At 35.3% G+C, this 26,252-nt stretch overlaps 1 protein-coding gene across 1 annotated transcript in view; it reads right to left on the bottom strand.

Annotated features, from left to right (window-relative positions):
- Positions 1-649: 649 nt before the first annotated feature.
- The window catches only part of LOC145674171 (pickpocket protein 28-like), a 63,081-nt gene continuing 37,478 nt past the window's right edge, over positions 650-26,252 (bottom strand). Inside the window, exons 6-10 of the mRNA XM_081744003.1 lie at positions 26,120-26,235; positions 14,624-14,783; positions 10,345-10,612; positions 4,286-4,342; positions 650-663 (exon numbers count right to left, since the gene is read on the bottom strand). Of these exons, the coding sequence (XP_081600129.1) occupies positions 650-663; positions 4,286-4,342; positions 10,345-10,612; positions 14,624-14,783; positions 26,120-26,235 (615 nt within the window). The remainder of the gene's footprint in view (positions 664-4,285; positions 4,343-10,344; positions 10,613-14,623; positions 14,784-26,119; positions 26,236-26,252) is intronic.

The following is a 26,252-nucleotide window of genomic DNA, read 5'->3' as shown; positions in this document are numbered from 1 at the left end:
GTTGATGTTGGTTCTTCCGTAGCTATCTTCTTCATATTTGAGGTACAAATACATTGCTGCATGAGTAATTTATTAAACAGTGACGCAAATAATACTTTACCCTGAGCACTTACTTTGATTATACAATGTTCTATTCGTTCAAACTAAAATACTACTAGCCTTACAAATGGTTTGCAAAATGACACTGAATTTCCCTATCATAATTTGAAAATTCCCTTCTCTAGTGTAAGGTCAAACGGGAAAAGGAAAAACGGGAATGCCTGTTTCGCCTTACAATCAAATTAACATACACTATCTTAGCATCATAGCCTGAAGTAATGAAACCAGGCGAAACGTGAAAAGGGCGAAAGGGAAGACACCGAAAAATTGGAGAGAATGCTCCTGTTTCCACGAAATCAATATATATATATATATATATATATATATATATATATATATATATATATATATATATATATATATATATATATATATATATATAATATATATATTTATTAGGGATATGCAAAACCGGTTTTATAAAAACCGGAAAAACCGAAACCCGAAAAACAGTCATTTCGATTTTCCTTATATATCCTTAGGTGATTAAGAGTCAATTAAGGTATATAAACTCTTAATTTCAGTCAGGGTATAAATCTCTCAGCGCTTTCTAGAACTCTGCTCCTAAAAAAGAAAACAGGAAAATTTTTAAGTTATTCATTTTTTCATTCTTTAATCGGAAAGTGCCGAAACTTTCCGATACACAATAAGCTCACAAGGGAACCTTCCGAAAATGATAGTTGTAGTGAAAGATGTGTCCTATGCAAATTGAAAGAGCTGTAACAGAGATGAGCATTCCCAAAAAATTAGCTGCCCATAGCATTAGATTCAAGAAATATAAGGGGTGGAAGTTCGGGAAACAGCAAAGTTGGACAAGGGGGAAAAGTGCAAAAAAGGGGGGCACGGCAAAATACAATGCTGGCAAGTGATGTATAGAAAGAGACTTGCCACAATAGGGAACAAATGAAGGCCAGCAGTGGGGTTAACAGTGTTGCCAACTGCAATAAAATGTACATGTTTTGCAAAGAGCACTATATGTAGTGAGTGCAATATTCAGTGTCATGTTGAACATAAGATATGACGTGTATAATCAGTGGTACAATCTAACAAAAGAGAATAGAAAAAAACAGAAGTACGAAAAATAGGGAAAAGACGAAGTTGCCCATAATGCGCCACATTTGATCACGAGCTGTGCATATTAGAATGAAAAAAAACAAGAAGCACCAACTATGCAGGAAACCGACGTACCTAGAGTCAAAAAGAAAAACGAGTTCCAAAGTTGGCAGCACTGGCCACGAAAATCCAGACAATTCTAATATAGTTAGTCCACTCGCTTCACAAAAAGAAAATTCCGACAAGAGGCATTAGCCTTCGCATCATTTGTACATGCTCGTGCACATTGTACGTGCAATTGTTCGATGAGGCAATGGTCCAAACAGAAGATACATTTGCAGTGAGCACAGCTTCAATTCAATCTGTCATACATGGTACAATGATCGCCTGTGAATGTCTCAAAACAGTACTCTAGAGGTGTCGGAACCTTTGGTGGTCTTTCTATCACATATCCACACCAGTATAAAGCAAACATAATCAAAGGCTTGATGTGCTGTGTGTTGCTGTCTGCAGTATTACCACCGCCTATATGATGTATCCAGAGTGTCCCACCTAACTCTGCGACTGAAATAGTTTCAAAGCGAAAAAAAATGTTACACATCCAGTTGTGCAGGAATGTACCCATGTCAGCGGGCGAGAAACTTCTGTGAGACGCAAGTGCCCCCAAGTCCCCCATCATAGGGTCCCAGGGGCCAACTTCAAACTTTCAAATAGCACCCTCGGTCGAGTTATATTTCTTTCGATAAATCATGGAATATGCAACAACGCATATCAGAAATATTTACTATATGGGATTTCAAAATGGCCGCCAAAAATATCTGCTCGGTGACAAGAACAACGTGCATTTTTGGCGGCCATTTTGAAACCCGGCTTCATATGGCAAATGTTTCTTAAAGGCGGTGTTGTATCTATCCAGAGAAATATCATCCGCCCCCTGTTCCCATTTGAAATGTTGCGGTTGACCCCTCGAGCCTTATGATGGGGACCCTGGGGACTTGCTTCTTACAAAGTTTTCTTGGCCCTCGACATGAGTACCTTCCTGTGCAATTGGATTTGCAACATCTCTTTTCGCTTCGCAGCAATTTGAGATCACAATGTTCGATGCCATGTTAAGACACAACATATATTTGTGGCGGCCATTTTGAAAAACATGCTTCATATAGCAAATGTTTCCTATATGTGTTGTTGCACATTCCATGATCTATCGAGAGAGGTACCACTCGATCCCTGTTGCCATTTGAAAGTTTGAAGTTGGCTCCTGGGGCCCTATGATGGGGATCCTGGGGGCACTTGCTTCTCACAGACTTTTATCATCCCCTGATATTGGTACATTCCTGCACAACTGGATCCGTCACATTTTTGTTCGTTTCTCAAATATTTCAGGTCACAAAGTTTGGTGGGACACCCTGTATATTCCCACATACGACCCAATCATGACATAATGTTTACTTCTATTATAGGTTGTTGGCTCAACCCAACCATTTCATGTTCCCCGACTTGGCATTGCCTCAATCACTCTAGCATTGATGCATTCCGAGTGATGCCTGTTAACGGAATTTTCTTTTTGTAAAGCGAGTGGCTTGACAATATTAGACTTGTCTGGATGTTCATGGCCAGTGCTGCCAACTTTGGAACTCGTTTTTCTTTTCGACTCTGGGTACGTCGGTTTCCTGCATAGTCGGTGCTTCTTGTTTTGTCCATTCTAATATGCACAGCTCGTGATCAAATGTGGCGCACTATGGCCAACTTCGTCTTTTCCGTATTTTTCGTACTTCTGTTTTTTCTATTTTCTTTTGTTAGATTGTACCACTGATTATACACGCCATATCTTATGTTCTACATGACACTGAATATTGCACTCAATTCATATAGTGCTCTTTGCAAAACATGTACTTTTTATTGCAGTTGGCAACACTGTTAATCCTACTGGTGGCCTCCATTTGTTCCCTAGTGTGGCAAGTCCCTTTCTATGCATCACTTGCCAGCATTGTATTTTGCCGTGCCCCCCTTTTTTGCACTTTTCCCCCTTGTCCAACTTTGCTGTTTCCCGAACTTCCACCTCTTATATTTCTTGAACCTATTGCTATGGGCAGCTAATTTTTTGGGAATGCTCATTTCTGTTACAGCTCTTTCAATTGGCATAGGCCATATCTTTCACTGCAACTATAATTTTCGGAAGGTTCCCTTGTCAGTAAAAATATGTGATTTAGAAATTCTGAATCTTAAGGGAGAAAAGGAAATAATTTCTACAAAATTTCTACAATGTTTAAATTTTCGATTTTATATGTATTACATGTTATTCTTCTCGTGCTCAGAATGGACAATTTTGCAAGTATTGATATAATTTAATGAACAGTTATTTTCTTCTACAATGGCTCCCCATGTGCGAAATACTAAAGAAATGGTATCTAAGATATACCAGTGTCCACACTGTTTTCTGCTTAAAAGTATATATCAGAGAAAAAATGAAATAGATTAGATTTTTTTTTAATATGTATTATCTTACATAACTTATATAAATTTTGAAGCACATACATGAGTGCTCATTATCAATAAAAGGCAAATGATTTATTTTTTAAAAAAATAAGTACTTTTTGCAGACTGGATTCGAACCTATGTCAAAAGGGACAGTGTCATACAGGTCTTTGAAGCTATCCACTACATCAAGTACGCATGACTGTGATTAACTTCGTTTGTTTCTGTTACTGTTATGTTGATTGTGTAATCTTTACAGCCTTAAATCTGGAACACGTAGTATGACAGTTTTTGACTTTTATCTCCTTTTCTGCCATATTTTATGATTAATTCCTACATGGCAGTTGTATATTTACTTGGCAGCATTTTACAGAAGAACTATTTCTATTGAAGTATTGCGGAAGTATCTCCATAACAGAATGAAGGGAAAATAGATGTTTCTTGTACGCAGACCCAAGGAACGTAAGGATTTGTATTCAATTTCTTGACAGTCTGTAGGAGGCAGTATAGTTTTTTTGTGTGTGAAAAGAAGTGTGAAAGTTCTATCATCCTTATATTAATTCAAAATTATAAATCTAGTCATTATAAGTGTACCACAAACATAAATAATGTGTTTGTAACTAGAACAAATGACATTACTAGTTACGATTTTACTTACCTTTTACCCAAAGAGCATAGCAAGATAAATCTGGACAGTATGAAGCGTTCTTCTCATCTAGAAATAAAGAAACATCTTTGTTCATTCTGTGCCGTTGTCTTAATCAGTTCACATAACAAGGTGTACATGAAAAAAGGAGACTCATTGCAATTTTGAGAGAAAAAGAAGCTTATATGGACACCACTTATTGATGCTAGTTTGTACTTCTAAATATTAAATATAATAAAAATAGTGTGATAAAAGTGACTCGAAGAAAAGAGAAACTTACAGAAGAAAAAAGAGCTATGCATGGAAGGGAAGGATCCATCAGTATTGCAAATAGTTTCTTCTGAAAAAAATGTAAAATGTCGATTAGCCCTTCTTTCCATATAGCCTTCAATTCAGCGTATTATTCAGTTTCTCTAAAATTGAACTTTATATGTATGAAAAATAAAAGTGAAAGTATACGTTTGTTACTTCATATCTCTTGAACCACCCGATCGATCTCGATCAAATTTTCAACGTAGATGATGCACGGATCTGGGATAGTTTTTGTCTTTTCACTTTGACGGTACATTGTAGGGGCGGGGGAGAGAAAGATACATCAACATAAATAATACTTATTAACTCTTGATCTACCCTACCCATCTAGACCAAATTTTCAAATACGACTCATGTGATTTGTTGATACTTTATTAAGAAATATTTCATTAATGGCCCTAACGTATGGCATAAGTCATCTTTTAAGAGCACATCTATAAGGGGTAGTTTATTTTGGAGGTGTGTTTTCTCCGGCGAAATTTTCCGAAAACGTTTTATAATTCTGCTAGTATTTTACTAGAAAACGTCTCTTTAAAGACTGTAGCATAACATGATTCCTAAATGAAACCGCACAGTAATTCCTTTACGAAAATCAATTTCTGGATTATGTGTGTATTTTCTTTCTGCACTAGTTAGCTAGATCAATTATTTCGGATGATTTCGTTAATAGAGTCAATCCGCTAACATCCTAACGGGTAACGGTGGCTTACGTCTGTCCGTTACTGCAAAGGATAACTTTGAAAGAAGGCTAATAATAATAATAATAATAATAATAATAATAATAATAATAATAATAATAATAATAATAATAATAATAATGATAACGATAATGATAATAATAATAATAATAATGATTTGTCCTTCGTTCAAGAGTTATCCCGTGAAGAGACACATAGACGTAATTTATAATTACCCATTAAGATGTTGGTATATTATTATTATTATTATTATTATTATTATTATTATTATTATTATTATTATAAATATGATAAGGTTTAATATAATGAAAATACATGAAATACAGAGGTTTTGTTTCTGAGAACGTCTGTAAAATGGACATAGACGTGGGTTTGGAAGTAGATATAAATGCAGAGAAAACTAAATACGGAAATTTTCTGGAATCGTAATACATCAATTATTGATGAATCAAATATTAAATAATATTTACGCCAGAGTGGAGCCTTTCAAATATCTAGGACCCAAATTAACAAACCAAAACTACACGCAGGAAAAAAATGAATGTCAACTGGAAGCAGGGAACTCGTGTTATGATTCATTCAAATCGATTGTCTTCGCTAATTATGTTGAGGAATTTGTAACTTAAAATGTATGAAACGATAATCATGGTTATTGTACTCTATAATTGCCCGACATGGTTGCTTACTCTAAGGAAAGAATGCAGGCTGCAAGTGTTTGGGAATAAAATTCTGACTCTAACATTGGGACCCAAGTGGGACGAAAACAAGGAATGACAGAAAACTTCATAACGATGAACTGCATAATTTAAACTATTTACCAAACATTGCTAGAGTAGTCAAGTTTAGGAGGCTTAGTTGGGCACGTCATGTAGCTAGAATGGAAAAAAGTAGGAACACTTCCGTAGTTTTAACTGGAAACCCAATAGGAGAACACCAATAAACAGTCCCAGATGCAAATGAGAGGACAACATTAAGATGAATCTCGTGGAAACGGGAATACAAGTAGAAATTGGATCCAATTGGCTAAGGACAGATACCAATTGAGAATTTTTGTGAACGTAGTATTGAAACTCAGGATTTCATAGGCCATAGAGTTATTATTATTATTATTATTATTATTATTATTATTATTATTATTATTATTATTATTATTATTATTATTATTGTTATGCAATAGATAACATGGGAAACTATCTTGAGCAATCTTCTTCGTGCAATAAAGCCGTTAAGTCTTCAAGATAACGATGTACCTAACGACAGCTATTTTAAATTTCACTTTCTACTATTAAAAAGTTGCTGCCAATTACACATGCGGATGAAATTGAAACTTTGTGTGTTACTCGTTGCAGTCAACCAGAATTTATACTTTTCTGTCATCTATAAGAGTAAGAGAGAAGTAATAGAAATCTTGCTGTCCCTAAATGTGTCAAAGATCGAATGTGAAACAACAAATTGATTCATTATTAAGATTTGCAACATCTTCGTTTCAATCAGCTTCTTTGTGTTGTGCGTCCAGGGTTTTTTTCAGCATTTCTCTTGATTTATGTGGATTTTCTTGGAGAGCAATAAATCTATATCAAGACTGTAACCAGTGAAAAGTATCCGTATGCAACCTCTCAGATTTAAACCATTAAAATCAAGCATTCTGTCTCTTGTAAGTAACTACGGGCTAAGATTGAACTAAAAGAATGTTTATTTTAAAAGCACATATATCATTACACCAAATAACAATTCTAATGTTTCAATAATAATAACATGCTAAGCGTTAATAAAATCTTTCCAACGTTAAAAATACTTTATTGCAAACTAACTATTACGCTGCAAGCAGTACGGTTTCTACAGTAAGAGACACTTCTGGATGGTACATTTTTGCCGTAAATTTTCATATAGGTGTACCATCCAGAAGTGTCCCTTACTGTACCAGAGCACAGCCAAATTGATCTTCTGTGCCTTTTGTCTGCCGAGTATGTCTAGCAAGCAACGTACAGAACAAGGCAGGATCAGATCCGACTCAAACTTCGCCCAGAGGACACATAATAGAAAAGAAGAAAAATGCCAAATTGGAGCTGCCCCCATCCAGAAACACCAGAGATATGCTTCGCAACATAACGCACCACGGGATAATATGATATAAGGTAAACATCGCAAGATACCCATTTATGTCGAAAACGAAAAGAATGGGCAGCACCAGGATGATATAAACATATTTGATATGCTATAACACTGACTTGGAGACCATCTTGAAAGCCGCGATCTTGGATATAGCCTAAGGTATTGAAATGAGAAGCGGGGTGTGTGATATATCAATGTAAGGTAAAATGCAAAAGGAAAACCAATGGTGTAACCGTGAAAAACATTTGTGTAATGGTGTGGACGGTACGAAGTGTGGAAGGCTCGAGCAAAACAAACGTGTATTCGAAGGACAGAATAATAGGGCAAGACCCCACGACAATTGTACGCGACAAGTAACTGTGGAGTGTAGGAGATATCATCTTGGATTGGTGATCAAAAGCACGACCTATCTGGGAATGAAGCCCACTCTCGGACAACGTTTTGTACGTTTCTTTTTCAATTTTCTTGCTGTTCCGTGTAAACAAAGGACATTTCGACCTACGTTTGTTTACGACACTATCTGAAACAAAGTGTGTACGGATGAGAAAGCCTAGCCATGTTCCAGTTTACATTTCTTTTCCTTTTCGCGGCTTGCTACACCGTTTCACTACTGTCCCAAACAGTCACAATATGAGGGAAAGGCAACGTTCTACATTGACTTGATGTGTTCCATGAGTTGTTTCAGTCTCCCACTAGAAGGCTAATTTACCACAAAATGAGAGGACTCGAATTGTGTCTACTGGTTTCACTTGCACATATGGAACGAAGTGAACGTGATAGTAGGGGCCGGCCAGTGAGAAGTGATAGTGTGTTTGTGGCATACACAAGCCAAAATACGCAATATTCTGTGTAGTGAATGTAGTCCGCAATATCGTTCATCTACAAACACCAATGTAGAGCTGCAATGGCGAACCCTCTCAATGTGTTGTTACTGATGCAAAGCGTACTTCCAAAACAAGTGTACGTCTAATCGACAGAACCGACAGTGGACGAACGACAAGCAACTGAACACATGCTAGAGATCTTGAACAACCACGATGTAACAAAAGTGAATGCGGATGAGACTCTCGAAACCAGTAGAATCAATTCGAGTCGTTTCATTCTGTGATAAACTAGCCTTCTCGTGGGAGACTGCAACAACTCATCGAGCAATCGAATCAATGCAGAACGCTGCCTTTCTCTCAAATTGTGACTGTTTAGGACCGTCGCAAAACAGTGTAGCAAACCGCGCAAAGGAAAAGAAATGTAAGCTAGAACATGGCTAGGCTTTCTCATCCGTACACACTTTGTTTCAGATAGTGTTATTTAAACAAACGTGGGCCGAAATGTCCTTTGTTTACACGAAACAGCAAGAAAATTGAACAAGAAACGTACAAAATGTGGGCTTCATTCCCAGGTAGGTCGTGCTTTTGATCACCAATCCAAGATGATAAGTCTTGACCTATTATTCTGTCCTTCGAATACACGTTTGTTTTGCTCGAGTCTTCCACACTTCGTCCCGTCCACACCATTACACATATGTATATCGCGGTTATATCATTGGTTTTCCTTTTGCGTTTTACCTTACATCGATATATCATACACCCCGCTTCTCATTTCAATAACTTACGTTATATCCAAGATCGCGGCTTCCAAGATGGCCTCCAAGTCAGTGTTATAGCATATCAAATATGTTGATATCATCCTGGTGCTGCCCATTCTTTTTGTTTTCGACATAAATGGGTATCTTGCGATGTTTACCTTATATTGTCCCGTGGTGCGTTATGTTGCGGAGCATATCCTTGGTGTTTCTGGATGGGGGCAGCTCCAATTTGGTACTTTTCTTCTTTTCTATTATGTGTCCTCTGGGCGAAGTTTGAGTCGGATCTGATCCTGCCTTGTTCTGTACGTTGCTTGTAAGTAATATGCAGTTTTGCAGAGTATTGTGAAGTAGTTGTGCTGTATGACAACAATTAAGTAAATCTTCCATATTATGGATGCTTCCTTATTAAATGTGTGTGTAGCATACGTCCTGTCTCTTACATAGTCTCACAGGAAAAGATTGAAAAGAATAAAAAGGAAAAACGTTAACAAAATACAAATAAATAAATAAAAATAAAAAATATTCCTACCCTTCCATTTTGCAAAATATTAGTCAATCTGCGGCCTAGACTTAAGAAAATTATTGATATACGATTTAAAATTCTGCACCTAGTACTACAGAGGATATGGTAAAAGCAATACAACTATTCAAGCTACGCTTACACTTTTAACGATGGCATTTGGGAAACTCCGGCATTAATCACAACTTAGTGTGCAAGGAAAATACTTCTATAAAAGATAACATTTAATCACCCCTAAAATATGGGGAATGCAAAATTACCCAATATTCCTTACTCCCTAAGGGACTGCATTTGTAAATTTTTACATCATTTACATTGTAGTGTGTAAGTATAATATTTGTACAAAATTTTAAGGTTCTAGGCCAAATATGTTTGAAGAACTGGTCAAAGGCAAAAATATATTCAAACTCATTTTTTTTCCTGAAACTAACTGTCGACGTTCTACACCCAATAGTTTTGAAGAATGGAGAAAATAGAAAACATTGAAGATCCCTTTCTCCCATATCAGTTTTGCATTTCGCATGATGAGTAAATCAGGGGTTAATCAATGCATTTACTCCTGATATATATATATATATATATATATATATATATATATATATATATATATATATATATATATATACAACAAATTAATCTAATTGCAAAACTAATTATTTTTGTATTCGTCAGTTAAATGGAGTACAAATTATGTTTAAGATGATACATTGTATATATATATGTAACAGGCGCGGATCCAAGGGGGTCTGTACCGGCTAAACTATGGTTTACTCCGTCACTTGATCATATCCTGGATCCGCCACTGTAAATATATATATACGAAATACTTTTGAATATGGCAACTTACGTGGCATATAGAACATCACGCATCCACATCTCTTCATAGTTCGCTTCACCAAGCATTCGAATTCACAGTTTCTCTTCGTGTATATTTGAAAGAATTGTAACTTTCTCTCACTTTGAGTGAAGCAATTACGTTGCTCTTTTGAGTATTTACTGATCTGATCATCATTTACTGTCATGGATGGTTTTATAGATATATATGTTGTTTTATCTATTTCCAAAGACAAAGCATTTTCCATTGTAGGAAATTCCCAAGGATTGTGAACCATTACCTAAAAAATAAAATCAAATTTAAAATATCAATATGAAAGATTGTATATGGATTAATTTTCTTATTTACTAATTTGAAGCAGGGATATTGATCCAAGTAAATATTTTATTTGATTGATTGATTGTATGTGTAACGTTAACGTTTTTAGTTCCCAATGGCTACTACATTTTCCTTACATATATGTAAACTCTTAATATAAAATGATGAAAACTAGGATTTAAAAAAAATGTAAATCTGATATCAGATCGATGAAATAACCAGAATAAAATCAATGGATCTACGGAACTAAAAGCAAGATCTTGATAAAGTTAAAATGATAAAATACAAAATAGAAAATTTGGAGCACAAAATATAAATATACTATTTACAATAATAAAGTAAACTGAATATTTTAAAAAAAATCCTCACACGGGAGGGTCCCACAAGTTGTCGCTGGAATCTGATTGCCACACAACACATCTGATAGAGCATCATGAGAAATGAAAATGAGCAAAATTTAAGATGCTATGGACCAGAAGGATAGGATATACGAGGCTTCAAAATTTGAATATCAAAAAAATTATATCATGGAATTATGTACGTTTAAAGTAAATATCTTGAAAACCGTTGAAGCAATCAAAACAAAAGTTGCACAATATATTGAGAACAAAATACCCTATCGAAACCCGTAAACAGCATTGCCGTATGTGAAGCAGTGTTGCCAACGCAGCATAAAAATCTTTTCTTTGAAATAGCACCATATACAAATGTGCACAGATTTCAAATGCACTATTATCACTAAACATAACAGTGAAGTATAGTGGTACAGTGTTGCACACTGTTGGAGCTATATGTGCTGAAAATGTACAATGGAGAAATCTAAAATGTGGCAACAGAGAGTAATAAAGGAATGCTCTAGAAAAAAGCGAGGGATCTGCATTACACTTCCGTAACTCCGGTGAATAAGCAGACAACTCCCGAATACAATATGATACACGCGAAAAAAGTAACTCGTGTTTTCTAATTCTGTAAAACTGGTGCTCCAGGTTATCTTATCAATACTTGGAAGAGTACTTTCTTGGTTTCTGTCTTTCGTGTTAAGTGACATATTCTTTTACTTCCTCTCCTACATACCATATGATTATGTTTGTACACTGTAATATTACCATATTCACATTGGAAATATAATTATTTATTATTACCTCATTTCGTTTTTAATCGGCCCGGATAGCCGTGTGGTCTAGAAGGCTAGACAACTGATACATTAGGGATCGCAGGTTTCAATCCCGCCTCGGACATGTTTTTGTTGTATTTTTACCTTATATTTCACTGTTATCTTTCTCTTTCATAATGGTTCGGTTCCAACTTTACACTATAGATCCCGTCCAGAACGTAAAAATGGCATCACTCAATTTCGTTTTCCAAATGCATCAATATTTTGTGACAATGCTCACATTTTGCTTTGTTATCTATCGATATTATGCATTTGAACTAAATTCATAGTATGAGACCCAGATTCCTTTATTGCCCTTTGTTGCCACATATCAGACTTCTCCATTGTACATTTTCAGCACAAGTAGCACCAACAGTATGCAACAGTGTACCATTACACTCCACTGTTATGTTTAGTGATAAATGGTGCATTTTAAATCTGTGCACATTTGTGTATGGCGCTATTTCAAACAAAATATTTTATGCTGCGTTGGCAACACTGATTCACTTATGGCAACGCTGTTTGTGGTTTTCAATAGCGCATTTTGTTCTTATTATATTGCGCAACTTTTGTTTTGATTGCTTTAACAGTTTTTAAGATATTTACTTAAACCGTACTATATATTTGCATGATATATATTTTGGAATATTTAAATTTTGAAAGCCCCCGCCAAGTGAACTTTGTGGTGGACAAACACCATGTGCGTGTGTTTTCTCGGGGTTCTACCGTTTCCTCCCACTTTCTTCATTCCACCATTTCACTCATTTCTCATAATCAGCGTCTCCTTTAGCTTAACCGGCATAACCATGGGACGTAAATCTCAAAGATTCCATTTTTATTTAAATTTTGAAACCCTGTAGCTCCTACCCTTCTGGTCCATAGCATCTTAAATTTTGATCGTTTTCATTTCTCATGATGCTCTATCAGACATGCTATGTGACAATCAGGTTTCAGCTACAACTTGTGGGACCCTCCCGTGTCATAGAAGGTAAGCTAGTCAATTTAATCTCAAGAACATACTCAACAATAGGGCACTAACGACATAATTATCACTAAAACCTGAAAAAAAAAAAACATTATTAGTCAGTCTTAACATTCTCAATGGTATTCTTGGAATTAAATAAGAAATATACAAAATATTTGTCGACATGAAACAACATTGACGATGGACAACGTAAATGACACACGCTAAATAGGACTGTATGAGATTCGTAAGTGTACTAGGATCACTTCATTACGGTGAACAGAACACAATGATGTTTACAAATTGCCCAAAACAAATTCAACAGCATGTGGACTGCTGCCAGTCCGCTTGTCAGAGCGCTTCTCTTGAACTAAATAACTACAGAAATCGAAGGACGGAAGAGCGTCCTCCAATATAATATCTGCGAATGATGAAGTCTTGGCTGGTGTGTCAACACACTCATTTTCTTGACTTGCGACATACCCATTGAGTAAGCAGACAACGCTGAGACAGTCCTATTTCTGTAGCTATATCACCTCACCAAAATGCCCTTTACGATGACATGCTCACTAGAGACATTCTAAGAGCTTCTTAAAACGTTTTGCAAGTCTTTGAAGATAAGACACGAAGAAGTTAGGGCTGAATCACATAGTCGAGAGCCAACTTAACTATTGCTAGTTATGCAGTGAATATTGAAAATAGAAGATGCATACTAAATTCTGAGTTGTCCTCATCACCGACGAAGGGACAGCAATATATGTTTCACTTTTAGTATATAAAATACATTGTAATCGGTATTGTACTAAAAAAAATTCTCAACTACTGCTTAACCCCCTGGAATTTTATTTGCTGTTTGGAGTGTAACACTAACCGAATATCAAGACCTGAGGGGCTCAGGAGCTATGGTGGAAGAATTTCAAAATTGTGATTGTTATCCAATGAAGTCAAAAACGTATTGTGTTTACGGTACTAAATTAGAGCAACACGGTATCATAAAATATCTACTGAATGCATACATCTATGCTGCTGAAACCTCAAATAGGTTTGCAATCTATTTTAAACGTGACCGTTTTTGAGACGGGAAAGGTGGTTAGAAACCTCCCGGTGGAATACCAAACGGAGACATTTTGTCCGGGCTGTGAACCGCAGACCATTCCCACACATGAAATTGCTGAATGACATTGACATCCACGCAGTTCCTCCAAGAAGTAATCTAAATAAATGCACTCTGGGGGAGTAGAAAACGTAGCTTAGAATTGACTACAAACGTTGAATTTAAAATTCAGCTATAGAATGCAACAACACAAAGATGATTTAGAACAAGAATTTAATAATCTTATGTTCAGAAAATAAGAAATATAATTGAATAATTACAGAGAATTTCGAGGACTGGTATGGCTTTTAAGGCTAGGCTAGACAATACATGATCACTTATTTTTTTGGTAATAGTGACGAACAGAACCTCTGGCTGACAGAATTAGAAATTATCGATGATGAATAAGCCGACTCACAGAGTCCCGGCCTCAAAATAGCACTTCCTTACCCGGAAGAGAATTCGGCAGTATTTGTATGATCTTCTCGTCATGTCAACATTCTTACACATTCTTTGTGCCTCTTCCTATTTTTAAAAGTCATAGCCGGTCATTTGCATTGTAGAAATCAAGACACTTTAAATTTTCTATTGGATTATGAATCCTAAAGAATATTCAAACTGCCTCCACTTCATCCATTGCCTACTTTACATACATTTTCCATTTCAATTAAATATTTTGTTTCTTTAAATTGTCGTACACAATAATATGTTTTATAGATACCTGGTATTTCCCACTAGATTGCAAACAAGCTAGTTCACTTACTCCATCTTCGATTTCGAGGAAAAAAATGAAAGCAAACGTAGCGCATGTTGGGTAAACTTTTCGATGAAAGCAATTTTCTGCCACAGCATCATTGCTATAACCATCTTCTAGATTCCAATTATATACTCGAGGCAGTCGCTTTTTAAATGGATATATTATGCTGGAAAAAAAACTAATTTTAATCACTTAGGCTAGGAAACACTAATATAGAATTTAGATATTGAAGTTTATATGTTCAATCAGTTTTCTTGAATCCGCACGTCCAGTATAGTGATACAATAGCTGAACTTGTGCTCTCTACACAGTGCATCATTCACATATGTGCATGAATCTCGTTGTCATTCCTCACAATATCTGTACATGTCCCTTTACAGACACAGTGAAAGACGTCTTGATAAAAATGGGCAAGGGGTGCAATAAAGCGGAAATTTGACGATTATTTTGTCAATATCTTGCACCATATGAAAGATTGAGTATACTTCCCGTTAAGTATCTAATTAATGTATGATCAGTGTTTTCTTTCTTTTTGCATGCAGTATGTAACAAACAACTACATTAGATACACAATTAATTATAACGTCAGTGATATATGGTGTTCGTTGGACAAATCACTGCAAACAATAAAGATTCATCTTAGACTGAAGAAATGGTTATCCTTCGTTTCTAATTATCATTTGGCCATGAAACAAACGCCTGAGGAATACGCAATCCCTGTATACAACTGTGTTGTGTTGGAATGTATAACACATATGATACGATACATTACGTTTTTAAAATTATAAAACTCCCAGTGTGCCCCTAAAAAACGTAATAAAGAAAAAACGATCCCGTTTTTTGTTAATATTCAATTAGAACTGGACAATCTACTCAAAATTTGGAATCGACCAGCAAAAGGCCACGTTTCTAGCACTTATGGTTTCCGAGATGTCATTGTTGAAAGGATTGGAGACAAACATATAAACTTAGCCTTCTAATATATAGATTATTAAACCACTAACCAAGGGTAGATTAATTTGGCGGCAGTAACGTGTGACGTGTGGGTTCGGTAATTATCATGTGAAAATATGAAATCCTTTGGACAACTATCAGCATTAACTAACTAACTAACTAACTCTATGGCCTATGGAACCCGCAGGTTCAAGCCATGTTCACAAAAGCTCTCCACTGACTTCAATTTTTAGCTAACTGTATCCAGTTTCTAATTCGTATTCCAATCTCTGGGAGATCCATCTTAATATTGTCCTCCCATTTGCTCCTAGGTCTTCCTAATGGTCATTTTCCGATTGGTCTTCCAGTCAAGACTTTGCAAGCGTTTCTACTTTCCTCCATTCTAGCTACATAACCCGCGCACCTACGCCTGCTAGACTTGACGACAATAACAATGTTTGACTAACGGTATAAATTATGTAGTTCCTCATTATGAAGTTTCCGCCATTCCCCATTCCCATTCCTCTTCTGTCTGAATATTCGTCTTAGGATCTTGTTCTCAAATACTTTCAGTCTATGTTCTTCCCTCAGAATAAGCGACCATGTTTCGCAACTATACAGAACAACAGGATCATTATCGTTTTGTATATTTTAAGCTTGAGATTCCTCGATAGAATTCGCGACGACAAGAGTTTTTGAACCGAATAGTAAGACGAATTCCCTGCTTTTAGTCGACATTTAATTTCTTCGTGAATATGTTAATGCTGATCATAGATATTTGATACTATTCACTTTATCAAAAGTATTATTTAATATTTTAACACATCCACAATTTGCCGTATTACGGTCCCGACGCACTTCCATGTATTTAGTTTTGTCTGCATTTACTTCTAAACCCATGTCCCTGCAAGCGTTTAATAAGATCTCTGCATTTCTTTCTATTGTTCTCCAATAATTCCCTATTAAATTTATATCGTCAGCATATGCCATAACCTGGTGAATACCGTTCAACTCTAGGCCCTGGTTGTTATCTTTGATTTTCCTTATAGCGTATTCCAGAACAAAGTTAAATAATAGTGGCGACAACGCATCTCCTTGTTTCATTAAAATCTCGACGTGAAAGGTCGTGGACAAACATTTTCCTACCCGAACTTTACTTTGGGATTCATTTCTATCAGCATTACTTCCTCTTAATTAACTCGCGTAACTAGTTCAATAAACATAATAATCGCTGGTGATACTAGTGTACCAAGGCAGAAAATGCATCAACAAATTATAGTTTTTGTCCAGAAAATTAAAGAAATCTCAGTCATTGCTGATTTAAAATACATTAAAGGTCATTTGTGATGTTTATCATTACAAGTATTTTAGATACATACTAGCATACATTAATCGCTTCGCTGGGTTGAAATGAATGTTCAAATGCACAACTTAGTATCTCATGTGTTTAGTATCCGTGAAATTTGCTCTTTTCGTTTTTAATGGCATCAATTTAAAAGGCATCAGAAAGATCATTGATCATCTGTGCGACTCCAAGAACTATAGATTCAACACTAATATCAGTCATTCTCGACTATCTACACACAAACACAAACACACACACACGCACACACACACACACACACACACATATATATATATATATATATATATATATATATATATATATATATATATTGGTCATTTTCGATCATTATTATATATAGCTGCTCTCCTCCTATTCCGTGCTGCGGCACACTTCATCAGAATTTTTTCTGTTAAGATCAGCTACTCCTAAGACTACGGTTTCGACACTAATATTACTAATTTTCGATTAGTTTAAAATGTTTATACACTTTCCCTACGTTGTATCCTCTTCCTCTCCAACTATCAGGGCTGAACTTGGATTGAAACAGCATCAGAAGTGTCACTGTTTCTCTCGTCGACTCCAAAAACTATGGATTCAACACTAATATGGGCCATTTTGATCATTTTTAAATTTCTCTCCCCCTCGCCCTCACCTACATTGCAGCGTCAAAGTGGATAGCCTAAAGTAATCCCTGCCCCATACTCATGTATGTTGAAAATTTGATTGAAATTGGTCGGGTGGTTCAAGAGTGATGAAGTCACAAAGGCGGTCATTTTTATTTTATTTTTACATATATCTCCCCCTCCTCCAACCCTAGGTTGGCTCATCAAAGTGAAACGATAGAAAAACCAAGTTCCGACCCTTATATATGTTGAAAATTTGATCGACATTGGTTGGGTAGTTCGAAAGTTATTAAGTTTTATTAGTTTTTATTTATGCGTCCTCTCCCATCCCACTCTAATAGGATCTACCGTTAAAGTGAAATTACAAAAATGTTTCGACATCCGAACCTCATGCATTTTGAAAATTTGATTGAGATCGGTCAGATAGTTCAAGAGTTATTAAGTTACAAAAAAAAAAAAAAAAAAAAAAAATCACTTTCAGTCTTATATAGATTGATTTTTATATATTTCCCCCTCCGTCTCCTCCCCTACGTTGCTCCGTCAAATTGAAATCACAAAAACGATCCTAGGCCTAAACCTCATCTACGTTGAAAATTTGATCAAGGTCGGTCGAGTGGTTCAGGAGTTATTAAGTTTTATTTATTTTATACCACTTCCTTTTTCCCCTCCCCTCAGTTCTACCTTCAAAGTGAATAGCCTAAAAATAGACCAGCCTTGAACCTCATCCACGTTACAAATTTGATCGAGATCGGTCAGGTGGTTCAGGATATTTAGAGTCACAAACAGTGATTTTCAATTTTATATATACAGGGTGTTAATGGACTACCCGACAACCACTAAGTGGTGATTCCTCACATCAAAATAAGATAAAAAGTTTATATGGACCTGTGGCGAGAAGTGCATAGTTTCAGAGCTAGGGCTGTCCAAAATTGCGAAAAAGCCAAATTTCAAGAGGTCCTATTTCGAATTCGAGAGACTGTGGATGGTGGTTGTTATCAGCGTAAAGGAAGCCACGCATACACAATCCAAAAGTGCATATTTAATCAGTTGCCAATAGGTGCAGATGGTTTCAATAGAGTTTTCAGATACACCCTCATTTCAAGAAGAGTAAAAAGGAGGCAGTAAGTAAACCTTGACAATAATGGACATCCGATGCTTCGGAGGGAAATTGGAAGTGTTAGGAACCGACAGCTCCATATTTCTTTGTGTTCGGTTTAACGTGTGATGATATGTATTTAGTCACGGTTCACTGTTAAAAATAATTGATTAAATTTGAGGAACCGTTTCTTATCTGTGCACCGAGACAATATTTTCTTAGAAACGAGATTTGACAATTCTCATTCATAAGGGAAGTAACATTATATTTTCTCGTTTCGCTTTATACAACCTCCTCTACTTTTCTTCATTTCTCATTAATGAGAGTTTCAAACTCTTGTTTCTAAGAAAAGATATTCTCGGAGCACAGGTAAGAAACTGTTTCTCAGTTTTAAGAAAGTATTTTTAACAGTGTATATTTCTCGATTTCTTCACTTATAAGGGTGAAAGAAAACATCTCACTGTGCGTTTTCTCGAGTACAAGATACCGTGCTGCTGACGATCCTTAACATTTCCGACATCCCGCCAAAGGATTCCGTGTTCACTGTTATCAAGACTTATCGTTTGCCTACTTTGGACCAATCATAAAGTCAGAGCATATCTCAAAATTCGGTCGATGGCATGCCTGGGAATTTCACTCTGCAGCTAATAATCTGTACACCCGTTGAACATTAATGAAATATGCACTTTTGTATTGAGTATGCGTGACTTCCTTTATGCTGATAAATACTACCATCCAGTCTCTCGAATTCGAAATAGGGCCTCTTGAAATTTGGCTTTTTCGATATTTTGGACAGCCCTAGCTCTTAAACTATGCGCTTTTCGCCATAGGTCCATATGAACTTTTCTCTTATCTTGATGTGAGGAATTACCTCTTAAAATATGTCGATATAGTTCATTAACACCCTGTATAAGTATGCAGGATTACTTTATTATTGTATTACATCAAAAACATTAGATGCCTTATGCAGAGTCATTCTGACCCGCGATTAGTGTCATAGTAAAAAGTTCGACTAACATATGTTTCGTGCAGTAGTCAGGCCTTTAGTATGACGCTAATCATACGTCAAAACGACTCTGCATAAGTCCCTAGGAGTCTAAGTACTATATAAGTTCGAATTAAATCACGCCTAGATTGCGAATATCTAAATCACCATATTATAAATTTTCTTTATTTTGAAGATTTGTCCTGAATCTCCATGCTATTACACTACGGCTACAAATAAACACTACCTGTACTAAAAAGCTCTTAATGCACCTGAAATAAATCCTTATCATACTGCATTCTTACATTGTTTCTACTATTTACTGTACATACTAGCAATTAGTCACCGCAAGGTTGCTACAGCTAATCTTTTCTTAATGCTATAAGAATCGTATTATATTTCTACAAGGAATATGCTTTTGTTTTCACTGAAGTGGTTTGGAGCTGAAGAAAGCTGTAGTAAATGGAGGCAGACAGATGGTTAGGCTGCTGAAAGAGCATCACAAACAAGATAAGTGTTTGGAAATTTTTCTTCTCACCTAGGCACCAGTTCTCAATACTAGGTTCCATAATAATACAATTTCATACATGGGCCTACATTTTTTGGATTTAAATTATTTAGGCGCCAGACAGTAACGTACGCAGGATTTTATTTCGGGGGGTCCAAACTCAATATGAGGGTATTTTATATTAAAATTCTTAAATTGTCCCTTAAATTAGTTTAAATTTACACAAAAGTCGAACTTTCGGGGTGCTGGGGGGTCCAGACCGCCAGGACCCATCCCCAGGGAACGTCCCTGGTGCCAGACTCGTATTTTTAATCTCCTTGACTACCTGGCGCCGAAGGCTTTTCAAGCCTGAAGGAGACGAATATTGACAGAAGTTCATTACGTATTACCTCATCCCGCATAAACAGTATCAAAAATGTTTATCTTTAATTTTTCATGAACTTAAAACGTTGATTGCTGAATTCTCTGTGTATGTGTGTCTGTCTGTCTGTTATTTACGGTTGTTTTTCAATTTTGACCCCTTCACTCGAAAGAGTATCAAAAACTATTTGAGAAAGTGATGGATTTTTTCGTCACTCTTACCGTTTCCGAGATATTGGCCAAATAATTGTCCAATTTCCGGAGATTTAAGAAGCCATATCTCGGGAACCATAAGTTATACAGAGATGATATTGATGTTGATCATTACCTAAAGGAATTGTGAACATTTTGGTACATAATAGGAACCGGTGGCCACTGGTTTGGCCAGTGGCAACCAGTTAATATTGGTATCAAAGTATTTACCATCCTCTTAGATATTGTTTAATACTTATATCATCTCTCTATGACTTACCGTTCCCGAGATATTGGTCAAAAAATAGTTCTGATTTCAGGAGATTTAAGAAGTCATAGCTCGGGAACCATAAGTCAGAGAGAGATTATATTGGTATTGATCAATACCTAAGAGAATGATGAATATTTTGGTACCAAATAGTACCAAATAGTACCGACTACTGGCCACCGTTCAACAGACATTGGTCAAAAATGTTCGAATTGCGGGAGATTTAAGGAGCCATATCTCGGGAACCGTATGTCATAGAGAGATGATATTTATTTATTTATTTATTTATTTATTTATTTATTTATTTATTTATTTATATATTGCAAGAAACAGAAGAGTGTGTGGCTAAAAAGATTTACTTTGACATGTAGGAAAAATCACAGTTTTCCTTCCCGCTCCATCTCTCCATTCTTTTCAAGTTTGTTCTGGCAATGCTCTTGGAGTATTCTCCACTGGTATTAGTTTTTAAAATTTTTTTTGTCTATCTCTAACTTTTTCACTTTTCTTTTCTTCCACTGCTAACTTTGAAATATTAAGGAAAAACAACGGTTATTGGTTTGAAACAACTAGAAATAATTGAGGGATATAAAACTGAGAAGATGGAGCAGATAAAAGTTAGATTTGAGGACATCATTTTAGTCGAAAGTGAAGAATGCAAAGTGGTTCTTCCTCCTCTGTTTAATAAGCATTTAACAGATTAAACAATGTAATATATAATAGATGAAATAATTAAAGATTGGTTATCTATTTAATATACTGGATTGAAAGATGATTACCCAACTTTAGATTTTTGTGTTAAAAAGGAACATTTTAAAATATATTCCATACTAATATATAAATAAAGACATCATAATTACACGGAAAATGACATTAAAGTCTTACGAATTGTTAATTTACAAGACTTACAGGAAGATAAACTGTATGAGATAACATTACTGACATGAATTCAAACAAAATAAACTGGCGAGAGAGTATTAGTGCATTTAGATTTAATAAGTTTGATTGGCTTACCTTAGACAACCAAAAAGTTATTAACGAAATACGCCATTATATTTTGAGAGAACTACAACAATAGTTATGATAAGACTGAGATTCTACCACACAAAGACACTTGGCTAAGGGGTATTCCCTAGCGCTTTGGTTCAACACAACATTAGATTTGTATTTCAGTTTGTGATAATCGTCACTTCAGATACATTAATTGATGCATTTCTTGCTCTGTATGTGTTATCCACAAACTTAGCAAAAACAGTTACGGAATAAGGCTTGAACAAAGTATACTGCATGCTTCACGGCGTTGCTCTAAGACTAGGCAGGAAGTAGGACAATACTGATAGTTTAATAGTACTAGTTTTATATTGCTGCGAATATTTTAATAGGGCCTAATGATAGTAATTTCACTGTCGTTACGACTTCGAAATTGATAACACTTCAGATGTGGTCCCGAAGCAAACGTTCCTGCATCCTTGATGTCGTCTACACTTTATTTGAGCGAAAACTTAAAACCACTGCTATATAATAAGACACTCGTAAAAAAAATAATAATAATAATAATAATAATAATAATAATAATAATAATAATAAATAAATGTTATTAAATTAAATTCAGTAGTAAGTTTATTCCATAGCAAGTTCTTGCTTTTGGGATTATATATACATACATATCTTACAGTATTTTTTTTACAGAAATATTTTTCACAACTAATTTTAAAGATTGATAAAGAAAGAAAAACTAAAACTATTGTTTCTCTGAAAATTAATCAAGCAGAATTGCATGATTACTTCCATTAGTATCTGGCACCATTAACAACTTGGAACTGTCTGGCAACGTTGCATAATAGGGTGGGTTGAAAAGGAACTTGATTTTTTTTTTTTAAATTTCAATTGGCCGTATTGTGGAAAAGTTGCTTCGTGTTAGTGGTAGTCTACACAGAAAATTTGGATTTTATTTTAGTCAAACCCTTCCTTTGCCTCATGCGACTTTAATATTTTTTATAGCTCCAACTATACAACCCGTACGACACTACAAGAAAATGGTGCTGCACAGCTATAACAATAATCTTCGGTTCTTTTCACACTAAAGTGTTCTAAGGCTTAAAAAAAAAAAAAAAAAAAAGTGAGATTTGATATTGTTCCTATGGGCTTAAAAGTTGCAATAGATTAGACAAAAAATGTATTTTTATGTTTTAATTCATGTTTTTCATATATATCGTGAAAAATATGTAGTGAATCTTACATTGCAGCTTTTTTCACGTATATCGTGAACAATTTCTTTTAGACCCGTTTGTGTTATAAAGAAAATTTTAATCAAGTAATCTGATATGAAGTAATTTTTAAATCGGCTGTGCAATAATAGAAAATATATACTTGCCTACAACATGGTACACTACAATAATAATACGTATGTAAAGCATTGTTCTATAATCAATTACACAGTCTAAGGGTCTGTGTCTTTCAGCGCCTGCTGACCTGACAAAATGGTGTTAAAAGATTTGGGTAAGGATCAGCAATAGCTTTTGGACATTTGCCGAGCCGTTTCAGAGGGTTTGTGTCCGCCAAACCATCTAAAGAAAAGCCTAGATGAATTGTCATATTCCGATGATTGAAGACAGCTTCTCGCATTCTTCAATTATATATTAGCACCGAAAATCCCGAAAAAGCATTTCGTTGACTTGCACAGTATGTCAGCAAAGTATGTATACGCACAAGTATGGTTTGAAATAAAGCGAAATTCTTCCCTCACCAACAGGATGCGACACTTGTGGCTACTCGCTCCATCTGCATCCTTTCTTCCAGAGTAATTAAAAGAATCCTGTATACTGTTGTTAGTTCCAATGCTTACTTTGCCCATCCGGAAAACTTGTTGTCAATGGTTACCGACAGGAGCCTACCGTTTCTGAGGAAATTCTGTTTTCCCTGCCATACGGAAGGTGTGCAGAGGATGATAAAAATAGCTACAGAAGCGTCAGCATCAATGTGGTGTGGAGCGAATCGAAAAGATGGCTTTATTCGGGCAAATTTAGAGTCTCGAAAAAATATTTAAATTTGACTCCAAGCAGGATTATCTAATATAAATCAGCCAAACAACTGAAGAAAGTCACTGGGCGAATGGAACTCGATTTGTAGTGACCTCCTCGAAGTGGAATCTGGGTAGTTTCGGAGTATATGTGCCGAAACAAGCTACGTGCTGCAAGGGAAGGTTTATCAATAAAATTTTATGATTGTATATTCATAATGTGTTTTGAAAACATCAATATAATTTTTTCGTCTGATTGATTATAAATTTAACTACATAGGAACAACATCGCATCTCACTTTTATCTTGCGTTTTATTTTCAGACCGAAGGTTATAGTTATGCAGCTAAACTTTCTTCATAGTGTCATGTGGGTTGCATAGCAACAGCTATAAAAATGTTTAAGTCCTATGAGGCAAAGGAAGGAGTTAACCAAAAAATCCAAATTCTCTGTGTTGACCACTAGTAACACAAGGCAACTTTTCAGCAAACCGGCCAATCGAAATTCAAAAAAAAAAAAAAAAAAAGTTGTTTTCAGCCCACCTTATTGCATAATTATGAAGCGTTTAGCAGCGGCTTGGAGAATACCCTATCTATCACTAATTCAACTACTTTTTTGTTTATATTAGGATCTTTTTTAAACACTGAAATTACGTAGAGTTTACAGCAACCGAATTTATGCATATTACTTGTATACAAGGGAACAAATTATGTTATATAAGGAAATAAATGTAACATTAGGGAAATTTTAAAGTAGAAATGAAGGAGGTAATGCAACCGTAACTCTTTTAGCTCAGAAATAGAAAGTCAGTCCATTAAGTTCGAAATGTGAAATGAAGTAATATGAGTTGTGAATTATCTTTGTCTTTTTTAGTTAGATACATACTTTTATCGAAAGCAAATATATTGTTTAAATTAACCATAACTTGGTTGATTTCTTTTTACCTCAGAAGTTAAAGGAAAGGGTAATTAACTTAAAGGACAATTAAGGTGTATTCAAACAGGCTCAGAATATCTGAAGACATATACCAATGAACGATTTGGAGGTAATAGTTTATATCAATTTTTAGAGATTTTAGAGAACAGTCCGGCTAGGTGCGATTGAAGATCGTCATAGCTTTCCAGTATATCTGTTTCTAATATGAAAGTAAATTCAGGTTTTGCTTGCGTGTTCGAGTCAATCCCGGTGAAAAGAAAGTATAATAAATGAATACATGAAACATTAATATGTTGGATCTCAACCATAGTGTTGTCAAAAACCGATTGGAGGAGATAACTGGAGTATTTGTGCACTAAACATTCTCAGACATATGAGAGTAATCTAGACCATCTAGAGATTGGAAGCATAACCTAATCGATTATTGAGAAAACAAAAAGTAACCCTCTGAATGAGGAATATTAAATTTTTATTGAAGATATGTAAAAGGAGGAACTGAGATCGAGTCTTAGTTGTAAATACTGCTAACCTATTCACAGATTGCAAAGTATAATAAACAGTTAACTTACGTCTACGACTGAGGCCACGGGTTTAAATACATTAACGTGCCAATGGTCCTACAACTTAAAAAGAATAACAAACCGCACACCGCGCAGGTACAGAATAAAATGGAGAATTTATTTTCATAGATGCTTCTTGTGATGTGCATGGTATGGACAATTACAAGTTAAGCTTGTGCAACGGTAAAATAGAGACAAATACAGCCAAAACACTGTGAATATTGTTTTTCTATTAAGTTAATAAGATATAACAGGGATTTTTTGCAATGCCTCATGCACTTGTTATTGAAATTTGCAAGCAAGAAAGAATTATACAAATCAGGCAAATAATTCCATAGTGTTTTAAGTTTAAATGAAGTATGACAAACTTAAATATGAACAATTCTTACAACCAATTAGGACAACTAGGTTTAGATCTAATGGATATTTCTAGAATCCAGCTTTCTGTTCATTTTTTTCAATTGTCCTATTTTTTTACTTCAAATCTAGTATTTGTATATTAAAATTAAGAATTTTTCTCTCTCGTTATTGAAAATTGAAGAAAAAGATAGAATAATTTGCTTTAGGAAAGTAGGTTTTAGACAACTATCATCCTCATAATAATATCATTAGATTTCACATATCTAATTTACACTATCACTTTGAACAAATGTGATAATATAATGTTTACAAACTTACGTGTCATTAGTGAACATATCTTCAGGTGCTAACATGTTAAATGTCTTACAATATCCAAACGGTGTTAAGACCTCATCTGTTGAATAAAATCCGTCATCTGATTTATACTCATAAAGCTGCAAGAAAATAGCGA

The sequence above is a fragment of the Thermobia domestica genome, chromosome 17, assembly GCF_964235325.1.
Source record: "Thermobia domestica chromosome 17, izTheDome1.hap1.1, whole genome shotgun sequence".
NCBI lineage: Eukaryota > Metazoa > Arthropoda > Insecta > Zygentoma > Lepismatidae > Thermobia > Thermobia domestica.
Note: the sequence above shows the minus strand (reverse complement) of the source record. Positions and strands in the feature narration are given on the sequence as shown.